Genomic DNA, 22,700 nt, shown 5'->3' on the forward strand with positions numbered 1-22,700 from the left:
CACCAGGTTAAATGTTGACTGTGATTTATAAGGGGAAAAAATATTTTTCAACAGAATGATGAAGAGTAAAACATATTGTCCACATTTTTGGGAGTGAGATACCAATATCTAAATATTTGTCCATAAGTGCTCCATTCATCATGAACACTATGGCGATCATTTAAACTTGTATGTATTTTCATCCAAAAATGCAGTTATAAAACATTTGCAACAAAAATGTCAGGATTACATGTTTATTTTGAGTTGCACATTGGTTATGAAATGTGTAATTCAAAATCAATATAACAACATCACCTGCTGATAAAAATTATATCACAATGAAATCTAAAGAGTTGGTCTGAACTCTTATCCCTCCCACCTGTGTCAGCGAAGAGAGAAAAGGGAAAATTGAGAGTTGGGGAAAGTGTGTGTGAGGATTGAGTAAAAGAAGGGGGCATTTGAGAGACAGAGAAAAAAACAAAAAAAACAAAAGCCAGACAATGTTGGCATTACAGCTAATGTACACATACATGCATCTGCCTGAACTTTTCAGTGAGGTTTTCCTTATTAGTGGACATCACTGTCCAGTCCATTGTAAGCAAAGATGTAACTCTAGGATGTAATTATGTAAGAGTGGGTGGGTTAAGGTCAATCTACTGTGATGGTATGGCTTTTTTGTGGCCGCAGCCAGTTTGGTTAGAAGTAGCCAATTCCCTTTTGTTAACCCTGTTAAGTGTGTGTTTGTTTTTACATTCACATTTTAATATGTTTAAAGTAAATGATTATTTAAAAGAAAAAAGTGCCTCGCACTAGGCAGAAATCAGCACCAAGCTATGACACATTAGACTTGTCACACTAGACAGGGAAACCTGCAGCCTGGGTTTCCCTGTTTATCAATGAGTATCATTGTACTGTATCTATCAAATTCATGGATTGGGTGCTTATTTTTTAATTAAAAGATAGTCTGTGTTTTTGTTTAGAAAGAGAGTTTTAGGGCACCCACCTCTCTTCAATCAAATCGTGTCCTGCTGCTTTCCTAGGGGTCCTCCAAATCCCTAATTCCAATAAAGGAATAAATGCAAAGTGTAAATGGGAATAGTGCATATAGGTCTAACCAGACCAGAGAGACAGACTATACTGGTTCATATATTTATTAAGAACACAAGTGACAATGCACTAAAATGTTGATCAACATTGGTTAATACAAATACTGCAATAACCTAGGCATGAGATTGTAACATGCACATATAGATTAACAACAAAAAACCAAAATCCAATAAAATGTAGTTCAATACACAAATCTGATCAAATGACCATAGAGTTGCATATATAAAAATAAGTTGTATGAAAACATCAATTGTATACACCAATCTCATATTATATTGTTTGTAAGTCCATGAGACTGAAAAAAAACCCTGTTTAAAGGGTGTACCAGTCCTGCAAGAGTATCAGTTTGTATCTGTATTGATTTACTGTGTGACAGTTTTAAGTAGAAATCTGTGGTAACAATGTTTATAAACTGTTTCCAATTGCTATTGCGCATGATGACATAATCTTAGATGTACAGGGGTATGAGCTGAATTCAAATTAGCCCCCTTGTAGCGAAGGAGGTGAGAGTAAATGTATTAACCCTTCCTTTGCCCACCTAGGATGTCGGGCTGGGGAAATCAATAAATGTGCTGCTCACCTATTCCTTCCTTCTGTCTCCTGCTATGGTCCGGTAATGCTGCTCAGATCAGATAGACTGCAGCCGTCAGTAGCAATTAGGGGAGATGTAATATCCCATATCAGCACTTGGTGTTGCGTCGTGTGCCGGCGCTGGTTTGCACAAAGAAAAATTCTTGAAACTCTAACATATAACATACAGGACTCCACTCCCTAATAATCTTAAATGACCTTAGGCCCCAATTTCATAGATTGTTGTTTTAATCTAATATTACAAGTTGACAACTTCTTCAACTTCAAAATTCTAGATCTTCTTATTCCCGCAGATAAAAACAGTCTGAAATGCTGCTCAAGAATGAAATAAGCCATCTTTCTAAACCTATTGTACGCTAACACCCAGATAGTATTGAAGACTTTGGGGCTGATTCAGTCGTGCATTGATTATCCTGAATCTACAAGTCTCAGAATGGGTCTTGCATAATTGCACACAGCCCCTTCTGTGTCTCTGCTTGATTGACAGGCAGAGGCATTTAAGGGGCGGGGCGGGGCGGGGATGGCCGCTGTTCCCGGATATGGGGTCGTGTCCACCCCGTTTTCCGGGAGTGGCAAGACCAGGGATTGCGTCAACCATCGCAGTTTCTTGGCCTCGCAAGTCAGCCAGCCTGAGTAAGCTGAGGATAACTCAGCTGGTCGGTGGCTGGGCCCCATCCACCATTGCGACCATCGACCACCGATCGTAGTGATGGGATTGCAAATCCAACAGGGGGAGTCATACCAAAAATGGAAGAACCTGCGCTAAATCTAGTGTATACCAAATAATTTAGATGTAATCACATTCCCAAATCACAATGAATATTGAAACAATAATATTAGTGTGGAAATATTCCTTAATCAATATCAGAGATAGCTTCACAATTTTCAAAAAATTGATAAATCAGTATAACATAGATATTTATGTAAAAGATGAATGTATAGGTTTGAGTGACGGTAAAATATTTTCATTTAATATGCATATCTTAACATGCTAATAAAATACACAATAGTGCACAAATATTACAATAAAGCAATCCAAAAAAAGAAAAGAAAAATAATTGGGATGATAAAAATCAATAAAAGTCATAAATGCAAAGATGAAAGTCTCAGTCCCGAGGCCTGATGTAAATAATAAATGGTAATCCTCAAAATGGAGTCCAGAATAATGTCCAGCTAAATGTTTATAGTTACCAACTGGATAGAAGCCTAGGTCCTGATGAGTGTGTGGTGGGCCCACAGAAGGTGAGGAACCTGAAGCACTGTAGGTGGAGGAATAAATGAGCCGGTCCGGAAACCACAAGCTGTAGAGGTAGAGCTGTAGAGGTTGTAAATCGTTGAATAGGCCACATGTGGTGGAGAGCATTTACAAACATTTAGCTGGACATTATTCCGGACTCCATTTTGAGGATTACCATTTATTAATTACATCAGGCCTCGGGACTGAGACTTTCATCTTTGCCATTATGACTTTTATTGATTTTTATCATCCCAATTATTTTTCTTTTCTTTTTTTAGATTGCTTTATTGTAATATTTGTGCACTATTGTGTATTTTATTAGCATGTTAAGATATGCATATTAAATGAAAATATTCAAGCCTATACATTCCTCCTTGAACCAGCAGCTTTCAGACAGCGCCATCTGATATTTGTTCCAGGGGGTGTCATACACCTCCTGCTGTATTTGCATATTAGCAAGGACTGAATTGCAAAGCTTTGCTATTCCGTCTGATGTTGAATCAGCCCCTTTGCCTTTAACATCTTTTTTGAGGGATGGCCACCAGATTCTATGTATATTATTCTTGGGTGAGTTCTCACTGTACAGTTATGATCTTAATATAATAAATATAAGGTATATCCCAAACATCAACCAGGCTGTTTGGATTATGGAAACTTCAAATTGTCACCACACTTTAATTGTTTTCAAGATGGAATGAATATTTGAGAATTTCTCATCTATGGCCACAAAAATATAAATATAAACATACAAATACTTAACAAACACGTGATTGGGCAGTCTGGTTATTAAAAGACTGAGCCCCCTCATACTCTCATTGCCTTGACAAAGACCCAAGGGTTGAAAAGCATTAGCAGGAGGGGAGTACTTCCATTAATAACCATCCATTGTGACTTATGGACTTGAACCTGATCCAGTGGTGTGCCGGGGTTTAATCAACTACAATACCTAATATCCCGCAGGCTCCATAGTCTCAGTATAGTAGGAGGCTAATTTTCCTCTAAATTTTATTGCATACAAATTATATTGAATATTTTTGACAGTTCTGTTCACGCCATTTTTGTCAGAGGGCCATTTCATATACTGTATGTTTTATCCTTTTATATTTGATAAATATTAAGGTTTTACTCTATGGCCTTTTTCTGGGTAAATATCACATCCATATGAATCTCAGAGAACATCTCTTCCAAATGATTAAAGCACAGGACATCTCAATCTGAGATAATCTATACATGCCTATTTAAGTGCACTTCCTGTAAATGTAACACCTTAAGGGACTATTAGATGTATTTAAACATATCATACCATATTGCCTTGTCTGTATTTTTTTGTTTTTGTTTACATATTTACATGTGGGCAAAAATGCAACTACGACATTGTAACTACATGTGACTATATGCCCTTGCTATAAAATCTTTATATAAGACTAGCTAGCCTTGACCTACTAAGAACAATGGCCTTATGATGTTCTGATAGGTTCCTTTGTTGAACTTCAGTACCTGTAACTCCACAGAAATATCTCTATTAAGCCCTACCATGATTTAATTGACAGGAACAATGTACATGAGATGATTAGGCTGTTACTGTAAGAAACACTAAAATTTAGCTTTTAGATTCTAATCTATGGGTGACTGTAAAATTAAATGCAGAGAATAAAGCAAAGCAAGCTTACCTTAGGTTCAGCCTTTTAGCAGGTTCAATATACAAAATATTCTTGTGGTCTGTGTAGACTGTAATGTTATACTTGGCACCCTCCAACCTGCATCTCTATCCTTCAAAAGCCCTTTTAATAGCTAACAGCTTTCTGTTTAACACATCATAATTCATTTCTGCAGATAAACTGTACATGAAAAAAGGGATGTAGTCAACATCTTGGCACTCAGGATCCCGCAGGTCATCAGAATACTGTCTCTAGAATCCCGATGTCAGGATTCCCGATGGTATTAGGCTTAGGGTTATAGTTAGGTTTAGGGTTAGTGTTAGGCCCCGCGGGGAGGGTTAGGATTAGGTTGCCACCATTTAACTGGCACAGTCGCATAGGAACGCAGGTAGCTGGGCTTTAGTGATAGTCACATCCCTTGTGACCATGCCATCCAAATCCATCCGCTGGCTCTTAAAAAGGAAATCCATTAAATTCCTTTGGCTCCCTAGCTTCCAGGCAGTGATGTAATAGTCCATGACCACAAACATCACTGCAGAAATCACAGCCCAGCATGCCATACAAATGGCATTCTGGAGTGTATGAGCCACTTCTAAAGCTGTGATGGAGAACTTCAGTTCCCCTCTGATTACTAACGCTGATCTCTTCAAATATTGATCACTGGTCCCTTAGGAAACATGCTTCATTGTGCTTTGCATGTGGGTGCAGGAGAGGGGTAATGCCTCATGGGCTTTAGTGAGAATGCGACTTTTGACACTTGGATATGTGGGGTAGGGGTGTAATGTTAAGGTCCTTTGGCCCTGGCAGATGATATAAAATATTCAATAAAAGAAAGCAGGCCACTGGGAAAGTCTATTGACATTGGGGGATGGGAGGGAATTTTACAATGTGGACCTGGACATGGGTTGTGTGATACACCCACGAGGCATATTCTTTTTCAATAAAATATTTTAATTTGTTTTTAAAAATATTTTTTAGAGCAATTTGGTCAAATAAATTTGTCAGTTAAGTGAAAATAATGTTGAGAGAAATAATCTGATTTATGGTTTTTGGATATAACTATGCTAGTGTCCATACATGAGGAAGATGTGAAATGGAACCAAGTGGTTCTTGAAATAACCTTAATTTTTCCCTAACATTATAACTATCTTTTAATAGTTTACTACATTTGGAAACTTGTCACTGCATCCTAATACCACTTTCAGACCACATTTGCAGGTCTGAACTAGGTCAATGTACATGGTTTCAAGCCATGTCACAGAAACTCAGATCCCTTTCGTACTGCACGTTGGACCCGGGTTATTTCCAGCTCCGCCCCTTTACACTGCACCTGTGTCTACCCTGTATGTCACTCCACTGAGGCGGGCATCTACACCCACAACCAATCAACAGTGTTTAAACTTGATGGTTTCTTTAAAAAATTCTTTGGCATGTCTGGCATCTCCCTTCTTACAAGAAGACAGTATGTCCAAAGAACAAAAACCAATACCAACGGCCTGCTCTACTGAAAATGTACTACTGTAGCTATTGTATTTGTAATTTCTGATCTCTAAACATTCTAAGCAGTGTACCAACAGAAACTGCTATACTCACAACAAATAGCATTATTACATTATTAAACTTCCCAGACACTCTAAATTGTTATTGCATGGATACAATCACAGATACACATTACATCAATACCTGAAAGTTGCTGTTAAAGAGGATTAATGTATTTGCTTCTGCTTAATCAATATATATAAACTATAAAAAGAGTAGAATTGTGCTTTCGCTATAGTGGCGTAATGATATTGTGATGGCACAGGCAGAATATAGATTTTCTATAATAAAATGATTTTGGGAGCGAACATCCTGGCTGTACTTAAGAATGCACATATATTTTATATTTCACAATTTTCTGTAGCTGTTCAGGCTTGCATGACCCCCTGCTGTGTGAGAGAAACATAAAAACTACAGCAGGCTCAGTATATGAAATGCTATATCATTCAAATTCATTGTGTGTTCCATTTTTTGCTATTGTCAGACAATTCAGGTCACTCCAAGATGATGTTGGAAGGAGGTATTTGCAGGGGGAAAAAGAAAACAAAACTGTCTTTGTTGTGTGCTTCTATATGCTCTTCCAGGAAATGTCCATCACCACAATTTACTTCAGCTAGCACATGGAAAAAAATATTGTATTTAATTTAGCATATAACCTATTCTCCACAGCTGGTGGCAGTCCATCATCTCTATCTGACAGCATATGAGATCTAATCCCCTGCTCATCTTTTCAACACCTAAAAGCTTGGCCTTCTAGAAAATATTAGGACTTATAAAGTATTTAGCAATACGTCTTTATAATATGCATTTGCAATGTAAATAGAGGAGCACCTATAGCTAATTGACTTATTTTATACCTCTATTTCTGCAGGAAAGACACAAGCATGATCAAAATCAAAGACACATCTATTGTTCTAGCTATGGCTCCCCCTGGTGGTGGACGGAATGCGGTTACCCCTCGCTTTCTTCGCCATTTCAATATTTTCTCAATAGATGCTTTTAATGATGAAACTATGAAGACTATATTTCAACCAGTCGTTGACTGGCATTTCAACTACGGCTTTGATACATCTTTGAAACGATACTCCAGAGTACGTAAGAGCATATTGTTTGTTTGTTTTTATGTTTGGTTGCTTTCATTTATTTTATGTGGTACAGGTAGGTGTCACAGGGGAGATGTACTAAGCCATGGAGAGAGATAAAGTACCAACCAATCAGCTCGTAACTGTCATGTTACAGGCTGTTTAAAAAATGACAGGAGCTAATTGGTTGGTACTTTACTCTCTCCACTTTGTCTCTCGCCAAGGCTTAGTACATAGAGCCCACAATGAGATGTTATAAGAATCTCACTTTTTCTATGTAGATAAACATGAAATATATTTGTATTTATGGGTGACACAAATTCAAAAATAGTAGCAATTTCATGTTCACAAATGTTTTCTCATGGGCCCTTGAGGTTTGTCTGGTTGGCCAATACTTGTCCAGACTATAAAATTGTGATTATCAATTTAATTTCAGGAAGTCCTAATAAATATTGTGGTACAGTATGTATGGTTTGTTACTGTAGTCATTGTTTAGGTTTCATTTTGGTCTATGCTTTTTATGTTTTAATGTGTAAGAAAATATATTGTAAAGCTAATAACTTTAACAATAGTAAAGTATATTATATTATCTGGAATATTAGAAACAGTTGGCAGGTATTGAAATGTACAAAGCATGTAATTGTTCCCAGCTGCCTTAACATTTGAAATCTATACAGTATTTTTACAAGTTTAAAATATGCAAGCAATATACTTTAATTCAAGGCCTCCATGCATCATTTAAAGCTTTTTGTGTAATCTATATAGCTATATAAAAAATCAGTGGCTTCCCTCCATGAGGTGACACCAGGTGCACGGAGGGTAGTTGTGTGCATGGCAAAGCCGCGTGTCGGCAAAAAGAGGGTGTGGCCTTGCTGGTCCGGCATAGTGGCTTCATGGGTAGGGTGTGGCCTTGAGGCCCCAACTCCCATATAAGTCACTCCGGGGCTACGGGAGATGCTGGCTTCCCTCGGGGACAAGTCTGTTTCAAAGTGCCAGCTCCCTCACTGTGGGGCCTTGGATGTAGATAAAGTTGACGGAAATAAAGTACCAGCCAATCAGCTCCTAACTGCCATGTCACATGCTGTGTTTGAAAAATGACAGTTAGGAACTGGTTGGTTGGTACCTTTTCTCCATCGACTTTATTTCCATCCAAGGCTTAGTAAATAGAGCCCTGCTTCAGGAGCCGAGTGCTGCACGTAATGCTACAATGCAGCACCCGACTCCTGTCACTGAGGAGTCAGCACTTTGGTGTCACCCCTCGGCAGGTGACACCCGGGTGTGGCCCGCACCCTCCTTGTGACGCCATTATATAAACATCTAATGCTTTAGAAATTCTTGTTAATATAAATTAACATAGTAGAAATATGTATTGAGGCAATAAAGTATGATAAGATAACTTTCATAACAAATACTATTTCTATGAGTGGAAGCTGCAAATTTGTGGCTCTACGGACAACAAAACAATTGGGTCTCTGTACTAAGCCTTGGAAAGAGATAAAGTGAATGGAGATAAAGGGGTCTAATCACTAAGCCTTGGAGAGTGATAAAGTACCAACCAATCAGCTCCTAACTGTCATTTTTAAAACACAGCCTGTAAAATGACCAAAAACTGATTGGTTGGTACTTTATCTCTCTCCATTGCTTAGTAAATAGACCCCAAAGTACCAACTAATCAGCTCCTGTCACTTTTCAAACACAGAGGTCTATGTACTAAGCCTTGGAGAGATATAAAGTGGACGGAGATAAAGTACCATCAGCTCCTAACTGTCACATTTCAAACAGCCTGTAAAGTGACAGGAGCTGATTGGTTGGTACTTTATCTCCGTCCACTTTATCTCTTTCCAAGGCTTAGTACATAGACCCCACAGGCTATAAAATGACTGTTAGGGGCTGATTTGTTGGTACTTTATCTCAATCCACTTTATATCTCTCGAAGGCTTAGTACATAGGGGGTCATTCAGACCCACTCGCAAGTGGCAGTACGCTCGCAAGTGGATCGATGTTCCCCACTGCGCATGCGCACGATGGAGGGAGCTCCGTCGTGCACATGCGCGAGACCTGACGAGTGAAGGACTTTCCTTCGCTCGGAGTGTCTCATCAAAGGGGGCGTGCTGTCGATGGTGACTGACAGCACGCCCCCTTTGGTGGGCGTGCCGGGGGCGTGTCTGCCAGACGGAGGCGTTCCCAAGGGAACACCTACCGTCTGAAGCCGGCCCCACTGACATCACTAGTGATGTCAGTGGGAGTGATTTTGCACGCTCGTATATGCTGTGGGTGGTGACCCACAGCTATACGAGCGTCCAGGAGGACGCTCCATATTAATGGAGGTGGGCTCTGAATCAGGGCCATTATCCCCAATGTTACTGGGTGGACAAAGGATTTTTGATTAACGCTGATCAACCAACTACTGTATCTCTCGTACACCAGATTTGTCTATTTTCCATCAAACACCTATCCACAAATGAGTAATTTTGAGTGATGTCCATTATATGTATTATGTATTTTACACAAAATGCCCATTAAGACTTTCTAAGCAAAACTAAATATTGCATTGCTATCTGTAATTAATCTTTTAATCAAGAAAAGCAGTCCAGTGCTGTTTTTTTTAATTTTTTTATTGATTGTGGATGTTGCCACTAGTAAATTAAATTGTTAAGTACACATAATGGAGGAGTAGGCACATAAAATACTTCAAGACAGTTGGAAAATTATAATTCATTATTTTTAAATAATTGAGTTAAGTAAATGATAATAACCTCTACACTGTAATGAATGCATTGCCACATTTTTGCTATCTGAAGAGCTCTCAACAGCAAACGTGTTTTAATCATACTATTTTGGCACTTCTCAACAATGTCCTTGTCTGTCAGTTCCCAGAGGACACTTAGCTCTGACCATGTACAGTACAATGCAAATGTGCAGCCATACATAGAAGTATTATAGTGTAGACACACACTGTACATAAAATCAATATTTGTGTATGTGTATACACATATAATAGAGAGCAATAGAGAGAGATTGCAGGTGATACCGTTACTGTAAAATTACAAGTAAATATATGTGGAAACTGTTGTCAACAATATAGGTATAATTCAGGGTTGCCGACATTCTGGCTGCCCCTTTCGGGAGGGGGCAACCACATCGGCATAGTGGGGGGCGTGGCCGGAATAAGGGTGCAGTGCCGGACAGTTTAGCTGGCATTTGTGGGTGGAGCGGGGAGCGTGGCCACGAGATTGCGTCATTTTGACCCTGCCCCCGCTACACAATGCCAAGCTTATCGGCATTGTGAAGCAGAGGACGGGGCCAAAATGATGCGATTCAGAGCGAATCAAGTCACAGAACCCCCCCCCACTGCAGGGGTTTCTCTTGTTACCGCTGAGGGGGCCGGAAGGGTCGACGGCCACCTTTCTGTGGGGTCGGTAGCGGCACCCGACTTTCGGTAGGCTCCCTTCTGAATCGGGTGGGTAGGCAAGTACTGTATGGTATAACTATGGAGTGCTGACGTAACTTACAATGCTAAAGTTCTGATTTATTATTATAAGCGTGCTCATTAGGAAGATCTGTAGATTATAAAGAAGAGTGCACCCCATACTGTCATTTATAAGAAGAGATGTTTGACCTGTGTAAAGCATTCTGCCTAGTCTTGTCCTTTTATATGATAAAGGAATCCTTCGTGACTATTAATATCCGTCAGCATCACGCCTTATACATAGATCTGCTGTCTGTTTGAGAAAGTTTGAAATTCTTGCTCACACTTTGCTTGATATTTGGGGAAGTTTTGTGTGTGGCCTTGAAATTAAAATTATGGTACAAAATATGGAGGATGATGATGGCGGCAGCGGCATTAATGTGAGTGAGTTAGAGAGATTATGAGAGAACATGGAAAAACGTGTATGAGTAAGAGACAGCATGTGTAAGATACAGCATGTGTTAAGAGACCATGGGAGATATATATTAAACCTTCTAAAAAGGAAAAGTGTAGTTTTTTTTCCCATAGCAACCAATCAGATTGTAGTTATCATTTATCTAGTATATTCTATGCTGCAATGTGATTGGTGGATATGGGGAAATACCTCTACTTAAACTTTTTAGAAGGTTTTGGTAATATCAACCCGAGAAAGTGAGAGAATAGTAATGGAGGAACAATGGTGGAGAGAATACATGGACAGCCAGGAGAGAGAGAGAGAGAGAGAGAGAGAGTTGTAAGAGGGAAAGCATTAAGGACCCTATTCATCAAGATAAAGATTTCCCCTGTGATAATTAAGGATTGAACTCACTGCGACTTCAGTCCTAGTATTGAAAGCATTCATCATGCCTCCTATACTTAATTATCACTTTCGAAAAGCTGCTCCTTTTGCGCATGCAGGAGAGAAAATGGAGGAGTGCAGCCCCCCTCCCCCCTTGCCTGCTCTCCTCCTCGCAGCCCCACCCCGGCCAACCCTTCTCTGCATGTCACCTTACCCCCCACCACCTCTGAGTCTGTGACTTCCACTCAGGCCATGCAGCCCTACCATAAAGGTCCCGTGCCACCGCTACTGTGCCATCTCCCTTGCTCCCGGCTCACAGGAGGAGAGCTCAGGGAGCTGGGAGGCAGCTGCATGAAGGTAAGAGGACATAGATGGGAGGGATCTTTTCCGATCCCACTGCTGTATCAGATGCTGTACACCATCTCAGGATGGCATACAGTATCACTGTCAAGTTCTGCAAAAAATGCTTTTTCAGAACTTGATGAATTACATAATTTCCACATCCCCATACTATGGAAATTATAGGGGGACAATTGTAACCAGGGGATATCAGCAGGGTTCCAGTATGTTTACATGCAAGTTAGAGTTAAATATAATAATATAAATAATATAAATTGCAGGAAAGTGATAAAAAAATGGTTGATTTGCGAGTTAAATAGTGTATATAATTAGGGTTAAGTTAGAGAGCATATTACAGGGGTTAAGTATAAAAGAGTATAGATTTCCAGAGTAGTGCAAAGAAGAAATGCCAGGAGTATTGCAGAGTGCATAGGGAAGCATGCGAAAGAGCTCCTGGAAGCAGGTATGTGCTGATGTAGTCTAGTGTTTAGAGAGAAGGAGAGGGAATTAGGTTCATTATAGACATTGACTGTAAATTTATTAAATGTATTGATATTTTGGCAACATATTGCAGTGATGTTAAATTTATAGACGAAATCAATATATCAGTTGTATTGATTATTTTTTCCTGATCCAAAAAGCAGACATAAAGGGGGATCAATGTACATTTAGGGTTATACTAACATTAGGAGGTTGTCAAAACCACTGATGATCAGTGCTGGTGGCTTTAACTGATAGTTTTGAAGTGACGACATGCTGGTTTAGAATTTTTTTCTGACCAAGTGAAACAGAAAAATTCATATCCTCCTTGACTACAAAAAAATATAAAATAAGGGAGTTCATCACATGCAATACTAAAAATGGCATCTACAGTACTTGATAGAATGTTAATGCAGACTGTTATATATCAGTAGAACATCTAGGATGTTGAAGGAAAGATGGAGGAACATTTCAGAAACATCAAAAAGGTCTATTAAATCACTCCCTGTCCAATCATTTCAAAGTGTCATAATTGTCCCCCGGGATCTATTAGTAAGCTAACTGGCATCAAAAATGTTTTAGCTATTGAAAAGTTTTTATAGTCATTTGAAAAAGAAGCCCTTTTACTATATTGTCCTTAATACTTTTCCCTGAGTCTTAGATTATATCCGGTTTCCCTAAGGTATATGTTTATTTGGATGGGTCTATCCTGTTTTGTATTCCAGAATGAAATGCATAGTTTTGTAAAAATGCTTATAAACTGGAAAGCAGCAAATTACGAAGTTTCTGGTCCCACAAGGCAGGTCACTTCTGGTTCTGCAGGAAGATGTGAGGTGTTCTGCCGGCCAAGGAAAAGGACAGCCACATGGATTAAGACTCACCTGGTACAGAGTGGTAGTGTTCACTCTAGGTGCTGATCAGTGAGGAGGGCATATTTTAATTTTGAAGGGCAAAATTTTAGACATGATATATGGCTACAGCTACTGTAGCTGTAGCCATACATCATGTCTAAATATTGCCCTTCAAAATTAAAGTTTGCCCTCCTCACTGATCAGAACCCTGCACCTAGAGTGAACACTAAAGTGGTGCATTCAACCAAGACCAGAAAGAGGTTTGCACACAAACATGGGTCCCATGCAATTGGAGATTACACAGTAGTTCTACTTCTTCCTGAAGATGAGGCTTGAAACGCATGATGGGTTTAGAGGATTTAAAATGTGCTTTCTGAGAATTATGATGAAATTATTTTGTTGTATATAATCGCATGTATTATATTATGTGAACTTAGTCTTTGGAATGGATTTTTCTTGTTAAGAAAGTTTTTTTTATAAAGGAAGTCATTGCCCCTAGAAAATAGATTCCCATTGGAAGAAGGGAGTATAAATTGTATTACTAATGAACCACCAAGCTACACATTGATAAAGATCATAAGAGCAAAATGTGCTGGGTGTAAGAGAATGGACTACTACTCCTCTAGGTTTGGATAAACTTTGGGGCCTTGGAATGGGAACACCTGTGACAACTTGGGACTCTGTTAGTGGTGGATTTCCACCTTCTCAAGATCACTTTAACTTTTTAATTTGGTATGCAGTCAAATAATGTAACTTTTACCTGTTTTTGTTCCTATAGTACTATTAAATTATAAAAAACATTAATTTCTAGTCATTTCCTGTTAATTTTGACCACCTCACAGCACCTGAAATCATTAGGGAGGGACTTAAATGCATGATATCCAGATTTTAGATCCAAATTTTGAACTTGACAGGAAGACCCAAGTTCAGACTCAGTTCTACTCTAAACCTCAAAGTGATCTGAACTTGGACTCGTTCCAATACGGAACCTCAAAGTCCAGGTGTGTTCGGTTTTCAGCAAAACCAAATCGCTCATCTTTAACTAAGAGTTACCCTTTTCTCTTCTGACAGTTTCAATTGGTAACACATTTCAATGGGTTACTATCTGATACCTGTAATATTGTTTTTGGAGATTCTATCGTGGATTAGCAAATTATTGTTGTATAGATTTCCTTGCTCTACACTTTTAAATTAAAAAATTAACAATGCCTGTGATATGGGATGTTTAAAATGTGGAGATGTGCCTTTAGTAGATTAGCTGAATTGCAAATTACCATTTAAATTACAGCAAAATAGGAGATTTTGTCAAAATCGACATTTCATAAACTTCCCTTCCAAATCTTATGAATGAATTTATTTTACAGTCTGCAGAGTCCCCCAAGTGCCACTACAGGTACATAAAAACAATAAAAATAATAATGGTTTCAGGAGTTAAGTTAACAAAATGGTAATAGTAATGACTAACACAATGAATTAAAATTGAGAAGTGCAAAATGTAATTTAAACAGTTTCAAATGAAAACTTGTGTATTATGAAGAATGATGTACATTTTTCAAAATGAAAGGCCATTTGAAGTCATCTCAGAGTTCTTTGATATTTGTATGGTTTATTAATCCTACTTTTATATATCACATGTGTACCATACGTAAAATAAATACAGCCTCCTTTTTTATATAAACTTAGTTTAAACGGGCACAAGCAATAATTATTATAAGCATTATTGTAATGCAAAGGCAAGGGGGAAACGATGATTTCATTGATTTATAATAATAATAATAATAATAATAATAATAATAATATGACAATAATAATAGTAAAAGATACATGGACTTAATTTCATTTTCATATACAGTATGTCTGCACTATTGAATTGATATACATGTAGTAACACTTTAAGGAGTGCATTACTAATCAGTGAACAGTAAGCTACATGTACAGTAACTTTAGACATTTAGAAATTATGGGTGCAATTAATTTGTCCACGATGTGCCTCTGGACTGGTCTCCTAAGCAATGTACATGTGGTCATTGTGGTATTTATATATATATATATATATATATATATATATATATATGTGTGTGTTAAAATATATTTATTTGAACATCCAATATATACATATAGATTTAGACCTTAGGACCCCTTGTCTTATGTGCATTTATAAAAAATAAGAAATCTAAAATAAACAAATAGGTGAAAAATCTAAAAATAAAATTAGAGTATTTCAAAAATCTATTAAAGAACAAAGCATCTTTAAAAAAATGCTTTTGAGTGATTGCTGTGGTACAAATTCCAATTACTGCCATTATGCTTGTTAAATAAGTTTGCCCATAAAATAGCAGTCTTATTGTGGGCAGCAACAGTATTGTAAGCACCGGCGGTAATCCTTTGAAATAATAAAAAAAATTGTTCTTACCTGTCATCCTTAGGTTCCATTATGTGGAATTGAATACATTTGTGGCCCATTCTTTCACTTTTAGGCAGGAAGAATTGGAAGATGTGGGGAGAGACGGTGTAGCACAAGAGGAAAGTGAGTGGTGGGGGAAAATGGGAGAAGGAGGATGGTGGACTGGTTGGATAGTGGGACAGATGGGATAAAGGACATCTGTAAATGGAGAGCAACAGACATAGAAAAAAATGTAAGAAGGTACACACCAAAGGGGGTGGCTAAGGCACATATGGTGAGATAAGTAGATGTACACAAAAGGGTGGGTAAAGGCACAGAAAAAACATGGGTGGGGGGAGGCACACATAAGGTGGGTATTCAGAGACACACATGGCAGGAAGGGCAGTGGGGCAAAGACACACATGCACAGGGGGCAAAGACACACATGGACAAGGGGAATAGAGGCTCATATGTGCATGGAGAGCTGAGGTACACATGCGCAGGGCAAGCTGACACAAAAGGAAAGAATATCATATAGAGGAAAATGGAGTCTGGATTGGGCTATGATGTAAAGTGGAAACCATGGCAGGAATGTGCGCTGACAATGAGTTAATGAAGTAAGCATGGAAAAAGGAGATTTGGAGAAGAGGGGAAGTGCAAGTGGGGCTAGGGTTGGGGAAAGGTACAAAGTGATGGAGGTGGGACACAGTATCCCCTGGACAGAGAAGGCCCTCTTGAGATGGAGGCCCTGGCAACATGCCTCCTTTCCTCTTCCTTATCTGGCTAATCCAATATCTGCAACTTATTCCTGTATCCCCTGATACAGCTCTGTTTAGCACATATACTGTATGCAAAGCTTGGCTAGTCACACTATAAAAGGAAAGCTTACAGCATGGTGTTCCACCTTTTTTTGTATGCCAACCCTGGCCTGCTATTAACGAGGCAGCATTACCAATAATACAGTATGCCTGCTCCTAGTTGCCATTTCTGCAGGGAAAGTCCATGCCATTTGTCCACTGACTTCAATTAGCCCATTCTGTAGGAACTGCTAAAGGTATCTCTTTTAGGGGTATAGGGACTTTTTACATGTATTTATTTTGCTAATCTTTTTTATTAACTGGCAATCATCATCACAAAGTTGATGGTATTGACTGCCACATCTTATTGCGGTTACATCAAGGTATTATCTAGTATGTGGCTGCATACTTACTGTACATACCGTAGTTTGCGTATGTGCAACCCAAAGTACTGTATAAATCTTAGGCTATAATTCTGAGCATGGACTTTCAGGGAACATATTGGGACTACCATAAATCAGGCCAATAATGCACAATTGATAATGGAAATAAGGTATTAAAAGATACATGCAAACAGAAGCACATATAATGGTAAGCAATAATGCTAGTTATCCAATCTAAAGGTCAGGGTTGCTGTAGTGGAAAGTCCAGGCCTTTCACATGTGCTTATATGAATATTTATATATGTATATATTTTCTCCCACTGAGGATTAGTTTTAAGTCTTTACTTATTTCAATGTAATTTATGTGATATGAGAGTGTGAAAACAGTGTACAGATCAAAATGTAAGTTTTGGCAAATGAATCTGTAGAGCAGTTTTGTTGCTTTCATAACTATTACATTACTGTATATTTTTTATTCCAAAGGAATCTCTGTATATGCATTTCCTACACATATTTTATCATCTTAAGAGTTTTTATCTAAAAATATATGAGCAACTGGATTCAGCACAACAGAGGCTATAATTGTTTGCCAGGAAAAGACTTGACACACTTTGATATATGTTGCTAGACTTCAACACTGCTGAAGCTAATGAAGACTTACAAATGACAGAGGTTAAGTACTGCCCATGTATAACTAGAGAGTGATTGGCTTTAACAAGGCTTGTATTGTTGTTATTGCATAGAATGTAGAAAATAGCGACATAACTGACAAAATCTCTTAAGGAAGTCAATTCATGGATGATGAGCAAAGTATATTTAAGGGGACAGACTCTACCCAGTCTGTAAAAGCTGAATGGTGCAACATGACTGGAGATTAAGTGGAGATATTCAAACTACTGTCTTGTGATATTAGTTTAACAGTAAATAGCTTTTGAAATGTTTTCTTTTAATTATTTTACATTTAAAATACTGTTCTATGATCACTGTTGCAAGAATAGAATGTAAAGTTAACTCTGTTCTCTATGGTTTATTGATTTGAAAAGCTACATTCCTATTGTTTGCAGTATAGTGTAAAGTTACAAATTATCAAGACAAGGGAATGGGGGGCAATGTAATATAACAGCAGCAGCTCTAATGCTGCCCATCCACTAGCAGACATGAAAACGACTGCACGATTATGACATTGTAATCGTGCAGTCGTTTATCAGTCTGTGATGTGCCTACACTGAACAAGCAGTCGTTCAGTGTAGGCACAATCAAATCATCTGCAAACATGCTGAACCTGACGTTATCGTCAGGTTGACCAGCAAAGATGTTTGCACGATGATAGATGTCTAAATGACCAGCGGGAGTACGCATCGCTGGTAGTTTTCGAAATTTTTGCAAATGATTTGCAAATGATTTATGAACAATTGAACGATCGTTATCGTTCAATCGCTCAACTGAATTGACTAGTGGATGGGCACCTTAACAGTAAAAGTTAGAATTTGGCAACAAACTTTTGTCCTCACAAATACAAATGCAGTCTGTTTATATAAAATTAAATTTCTAAAATAATAATAAAAAACAGTTGGCAATACATATTGTTGGGTGCTGTAAATTATCAATTAAAGAACAAAAACATTTCCTTTAAGTTTTATGGAAAGCAATTAAATTGCGTACTACAGTATACTGTAAATATATTAGAGAAGTGCGCAGACCCACGTGTTTTGGTTTTGGCAAAACCACCCTCAAGTGTTTTGGTTTTGGATTCCTTTAAAATTGATAAACAAACAGCTAAAATCATATAATTCGCACTTGTTTACATGCAATCAAAAACCCGAGTTACGGTTTTTAATTTTGAGTTCCGAACTTACAGCTGACCCAAGTTGAGACTCAGTTCTACTCTGAACCCCAAAGGTGGTCCGAGCAGGGACTCAATTCAACTCGGAACACCCCAAAGTTTGTGTGTGTTAGTTTTTCAGCAATACCAAATGGTAATTTTATTGTAATAATATTACAAGGGCTGATTGAAAAGTAATTAGCCTGATTTTTTATTCAAAATCAGATGACTCCACAGGATCTGAACATTTTTCTTTTTCAAAGTAGTGTCATTCACATTCAATACATTTTTTGCAGCGTTTCAACAATGATTCAAAGACGTGCCGTAGTATGTTTTGAGACGTCACTATTAGTGTTGCAGCTGTGGCATATTTCACTTCATCATCTGTTGAGAACTTCTTGCCACGCAGATGTTTTTTCAGGGTTGGGAATGCCCATAAATCATAGTCACTAAGTTCGGGCTATATGGAGGGTGTTCCATTGCTGTCCCATTAATTTCAGTTAGTGTTGCCAATGCAACAGCAGCAACATGTGGTCGGGCATTGTCTTGGAGCAAAAAACACTATTGATTCAAGAAATGTAGTCTTTTCTTCCTCACGCAAATGGGTTTTCAAGACATTTGCATAGTAGTCACCATTAATTGTCTGTCCACGGAGAAACCAGTGCTGTAGGATCATACTGTGTGCATCAAAGAACAGCAAAATCATGACTTTACACACCAAAGGAATCACACAGAGTTTCCTGGGCAGAGGCGAATTTGCGTGTTTCCATACACTGGACTGTTGTTTGGATTCCGGATCATAATGATGAATCCACGATTTGTCACATGTCACAATCAATGTCAGGAAATCGGGTATCCTCTCCAACAATCGAATGGTGTTCTTGCACGATTCAACTCATCGTTGCATATGCTCATCTGCGAGATTTCTAGGTACCCACCTGGCACACTCGCGATGCATTTTCAGTTCTTTTGTCATAATATGCTGAACCAATTCAAATGAGATGCCAAGTGAAGCAGAAAGTTCACTTAAAGTTAACCTTCTGTCATTTTGCAACATCTCTATTGTGGATGGTCTCCCAGAACGCACTTAGTCAGTCACTCGTGTATCACCCTCTTTGAAGTGTTTCCACCCCCCTGAAATACTGAAGCACGGCTAATTGTTTCTTCACCATATGCTTGCCGTAACATTTCATGAGTTTCATTTCCGCTTTTTCCATGTTTAACACAAAATTCAATCACACATCTCTGACGTAATCTCAGACACGTCTTCCTCATCCGCCAGGATGAAATGTACGAAGATCTTCCACTTGCTGTGACCAAACAAAGAAGACTATGACAGTCCAACCGCAGGTTCAGACACATCTATGTTGCAGGTTCAGACACATCTATGTATGAGCTTCACAATAACCAGCATAGTGTTGCCACGTCTACCTATGGGACAGAAAAACAGAGGCAATGTTATCACTTTTCAATCAGCCCTCGTATATATATGTTATATAATTACCAGGAGGATTGGTCCGTACACTCTAATTTGCTTAATGTGCTAAACTGTACAGTAATTTATACTGTATAATCTCACTACTAGAATAAACATGAAATTCTTGGTGCACATACAGTACTGATCAAACTGTGGATGCTCATCTACCATAACAAGATGATATCTTTAAATCGGTCCCTTCACTAACAATTTATACAATCAGAGGCACTGGCTAGTATCAGAACCAGATTTACACACATACAATATATTAACCCGATAGAGGAGCATGTCAGGTAGAGCTGCGCTATGTTGTGCACTGTGCATGTTTTGTTGTAGTGGAGAATGGAACCTTTGCATGCACCCGGTAAAGGGTACGTGGCATCACATGAAATGACATGCCTATGAGCCATTTCCCCCTGTTTTCGTCACTCTGGGGGCATGCCCGCAGTCCCTCTCATCAGTGCACAGAAGCTGCGCGCATGTGAATGAGTCTTTTCTTACATATATGATTTCTTTGCAAAGGGGACCCTCTAATGAGATTGATCCTTCCTGAACAGGCAGTGTCTTGGGTCAGTATACACTATTCATCTAGGAGCTCACATGGTTCGGAAGCTGCCTGTTTGTGTAGGAATAAAGGAAATATCATCACCTGATAAACAGTGATAATACATAGTAACATATGTTTTGGGGCAGGACAAAATGTGAGCTTCCCTGATAAAACTATTTTATATTAATAAAATCTATTTGCTAATTTGGTAAAATTTGTATCAGTAATATGGTTCCTGTAGAATTGGTGTCTTACCCAGGCTTTTCTTCTAATCCTATCAGTGATTCTACCTGTGTGTCTTCTAGAAATGTGCAGTTCAGTTTTCCTGATATACAAACACACCCCAACACCATCTCCTGACACAGAACAGTATAAACTGTAGAAGAGCTCACAATCTAGGCTGGGCTGAATGGGGGTGGCACTGTTATTGGGCTGGCAGGGGGGTTCTAGGTGGGGGGCACAGGCAGTGGGCTTGTTAGGGAGGGTCTGAAATGGTGGGGGACACTGGGCTGGCAAAGGGGGAGACACTGGCATGGGGAGGTCAGTGAGGTCAGGGTGGCCACTGTGCTGGGGAGAGAGGAGATGCACTGAGTTTGGGGAATAGGAGCACTACCTGGTGTTGCTGCTGCAGTAGACAGCAAGCTTCCTTTGAAACCCCACAGAGTCCATATCTCTGCTCCGGCTGCTGCTGGGATATGACAGGCATGATTGTGTCCTGTCCGTGGATGTATTGTAATCCCATTCCTTCAGGAAAGACTCAGGTCTGAGGTCGGCCTGAGTCAGAGTTAATCTAGCACCCTATGAACTTTATAGCACCTGGAGCTCGCGCTATGCCTGAACTGCCCTCCCTATACCCCTGCAACCAATCAGATTATACTTATTGTTTATTTAGTACTTTCTAGAAAATGTTAGCTAGATTCTGATTGGTTGCTATGAGCAACATCTCCACTTTTGTAAACCTGCACTTTAGTAAATTTACCCCTCAGTGTCCCTGATCTACAAGTTATTTTGTTAGTAGAAACAATGCTGCTCTGAGCAAAACAAAAGAGAAACCTCTGAAATTGTAGTTTTCTTCTAAAAAGTTCATATTAATTGTGATAATACTGCAACATGATGGGATTTACATAGTGTAATATATCTATCTAAAATGTGGATTAAATTAATTGTAGTTTGAAAGTGTTTTCAAATCTTTGACATTCTGAAATGTCAGTACGTGGATCTTTATAGAAATATAATGTATAAAATGGAATAAATTCATCAGTCGTATTGTTAATTAATAATTATATATTTCAGTGGCTGTAATAAATAATACGTAACTATATTTTTATATAATTGGAAAGCTTTTCTTCTATTGAGTGTAGACCAGATTGTCAAGCTGTGATGACAGCCAGGACAGGAGTGACTTAGGACAGACAGTAGTGCTGGCGGCATTATTGGGCCTCAGGCATGCCTGCCAGTGCTTGGCCCAGAACATTAAATATATATTAATGTTTAAGACTTTATTGTGAAATGTAAGAACTTGTCCTGTAATGGCCTAGCTGCAAATCTGACTTTGCACAGCATGACACTGACAGTTAAAGGTTAACTTAGAGTACCCTCTTCAGACGTTGGAGAACCCTCTTCAGACGTGCAGTTAGGGGATGAAGGTAGGTTTCTAGCCCAAATCACTGATTAATTGCAGCTTAATTTCATTTACTTTTGCATCTTTGAGGCTAATATTGTATGGCTGAAGTACATTCTTTTCTGCTGTGTCAGTGAACACTGAGCTGCTTTTGCAGGTTGTGACACTTCAGTGTCGGTAACACTCTAATACATCAATCAAACATGACCAGAATGGAAGTGTGTTCACACATCCTCACTTCCTTTATGAAGCAAGAGATAAGTAGCTGTCAGGAGGGAGACTTGAGTGGGATCAATGTATGAGGATGGTAATGATGTATGAGAGGAAACAATTGGATGGTGATGACACATGAAAGGACCAGGGAGCAATGACGCATGCGAACATCAATGAAGGATAGCAATGAGAGACTTAAGAAAGGACAATGAAGGTGGAAATTAAAGGTATGAGGTAGCAATGAATTGAGGACAAAGAGAGACATGAGAGGGAACTGTCACTTTCTGTGTTATGTTCAGCAATGTCCTAATACTCCATTAAGGTCTAGGCAAATTACTTCATGAAGC

The 22,700-nt window shown here is 38.7% G+C and overlaps 1 protein-coding gene across 1 annotated transcript in view; it reads left to right on the top strand.

Annotated features, from left to right (window-relative positions):
- LOC148538322 (dynein axonemal heavy chain 3-like) overlaps positions 1-22,700 on the top strand; it is a 1,025,530-nt gene that overhangs the window by 548,160 nt on the left and 454,670 nt on the right. The window contains exon 29 of the mRNA XM_088455384.1: positions 6,983-7,202. Coding sequence (XP_088311510.1) covers positions 6,983-7,202 — 220 coding nt within the window. The remainder of the gene's footprint in view (positions 1-6,982; positions 7,203-22,700) is intronic.

This window comes from Taudactylus pleione, unplaced genomic scaffold, assembly GCF_031769625.1.
Source record: "Taudactylus pleione unplaced genomic scaffold, aTauple2 ptg000040l, whole genome shotgun sequence".
Classification (NCBI taxonomy): Eukaryota; Metazoa; Chordata; class Amphibia; order Anura; family Myobatrachidae; genus Taudactylus; species Taudactylus pleione.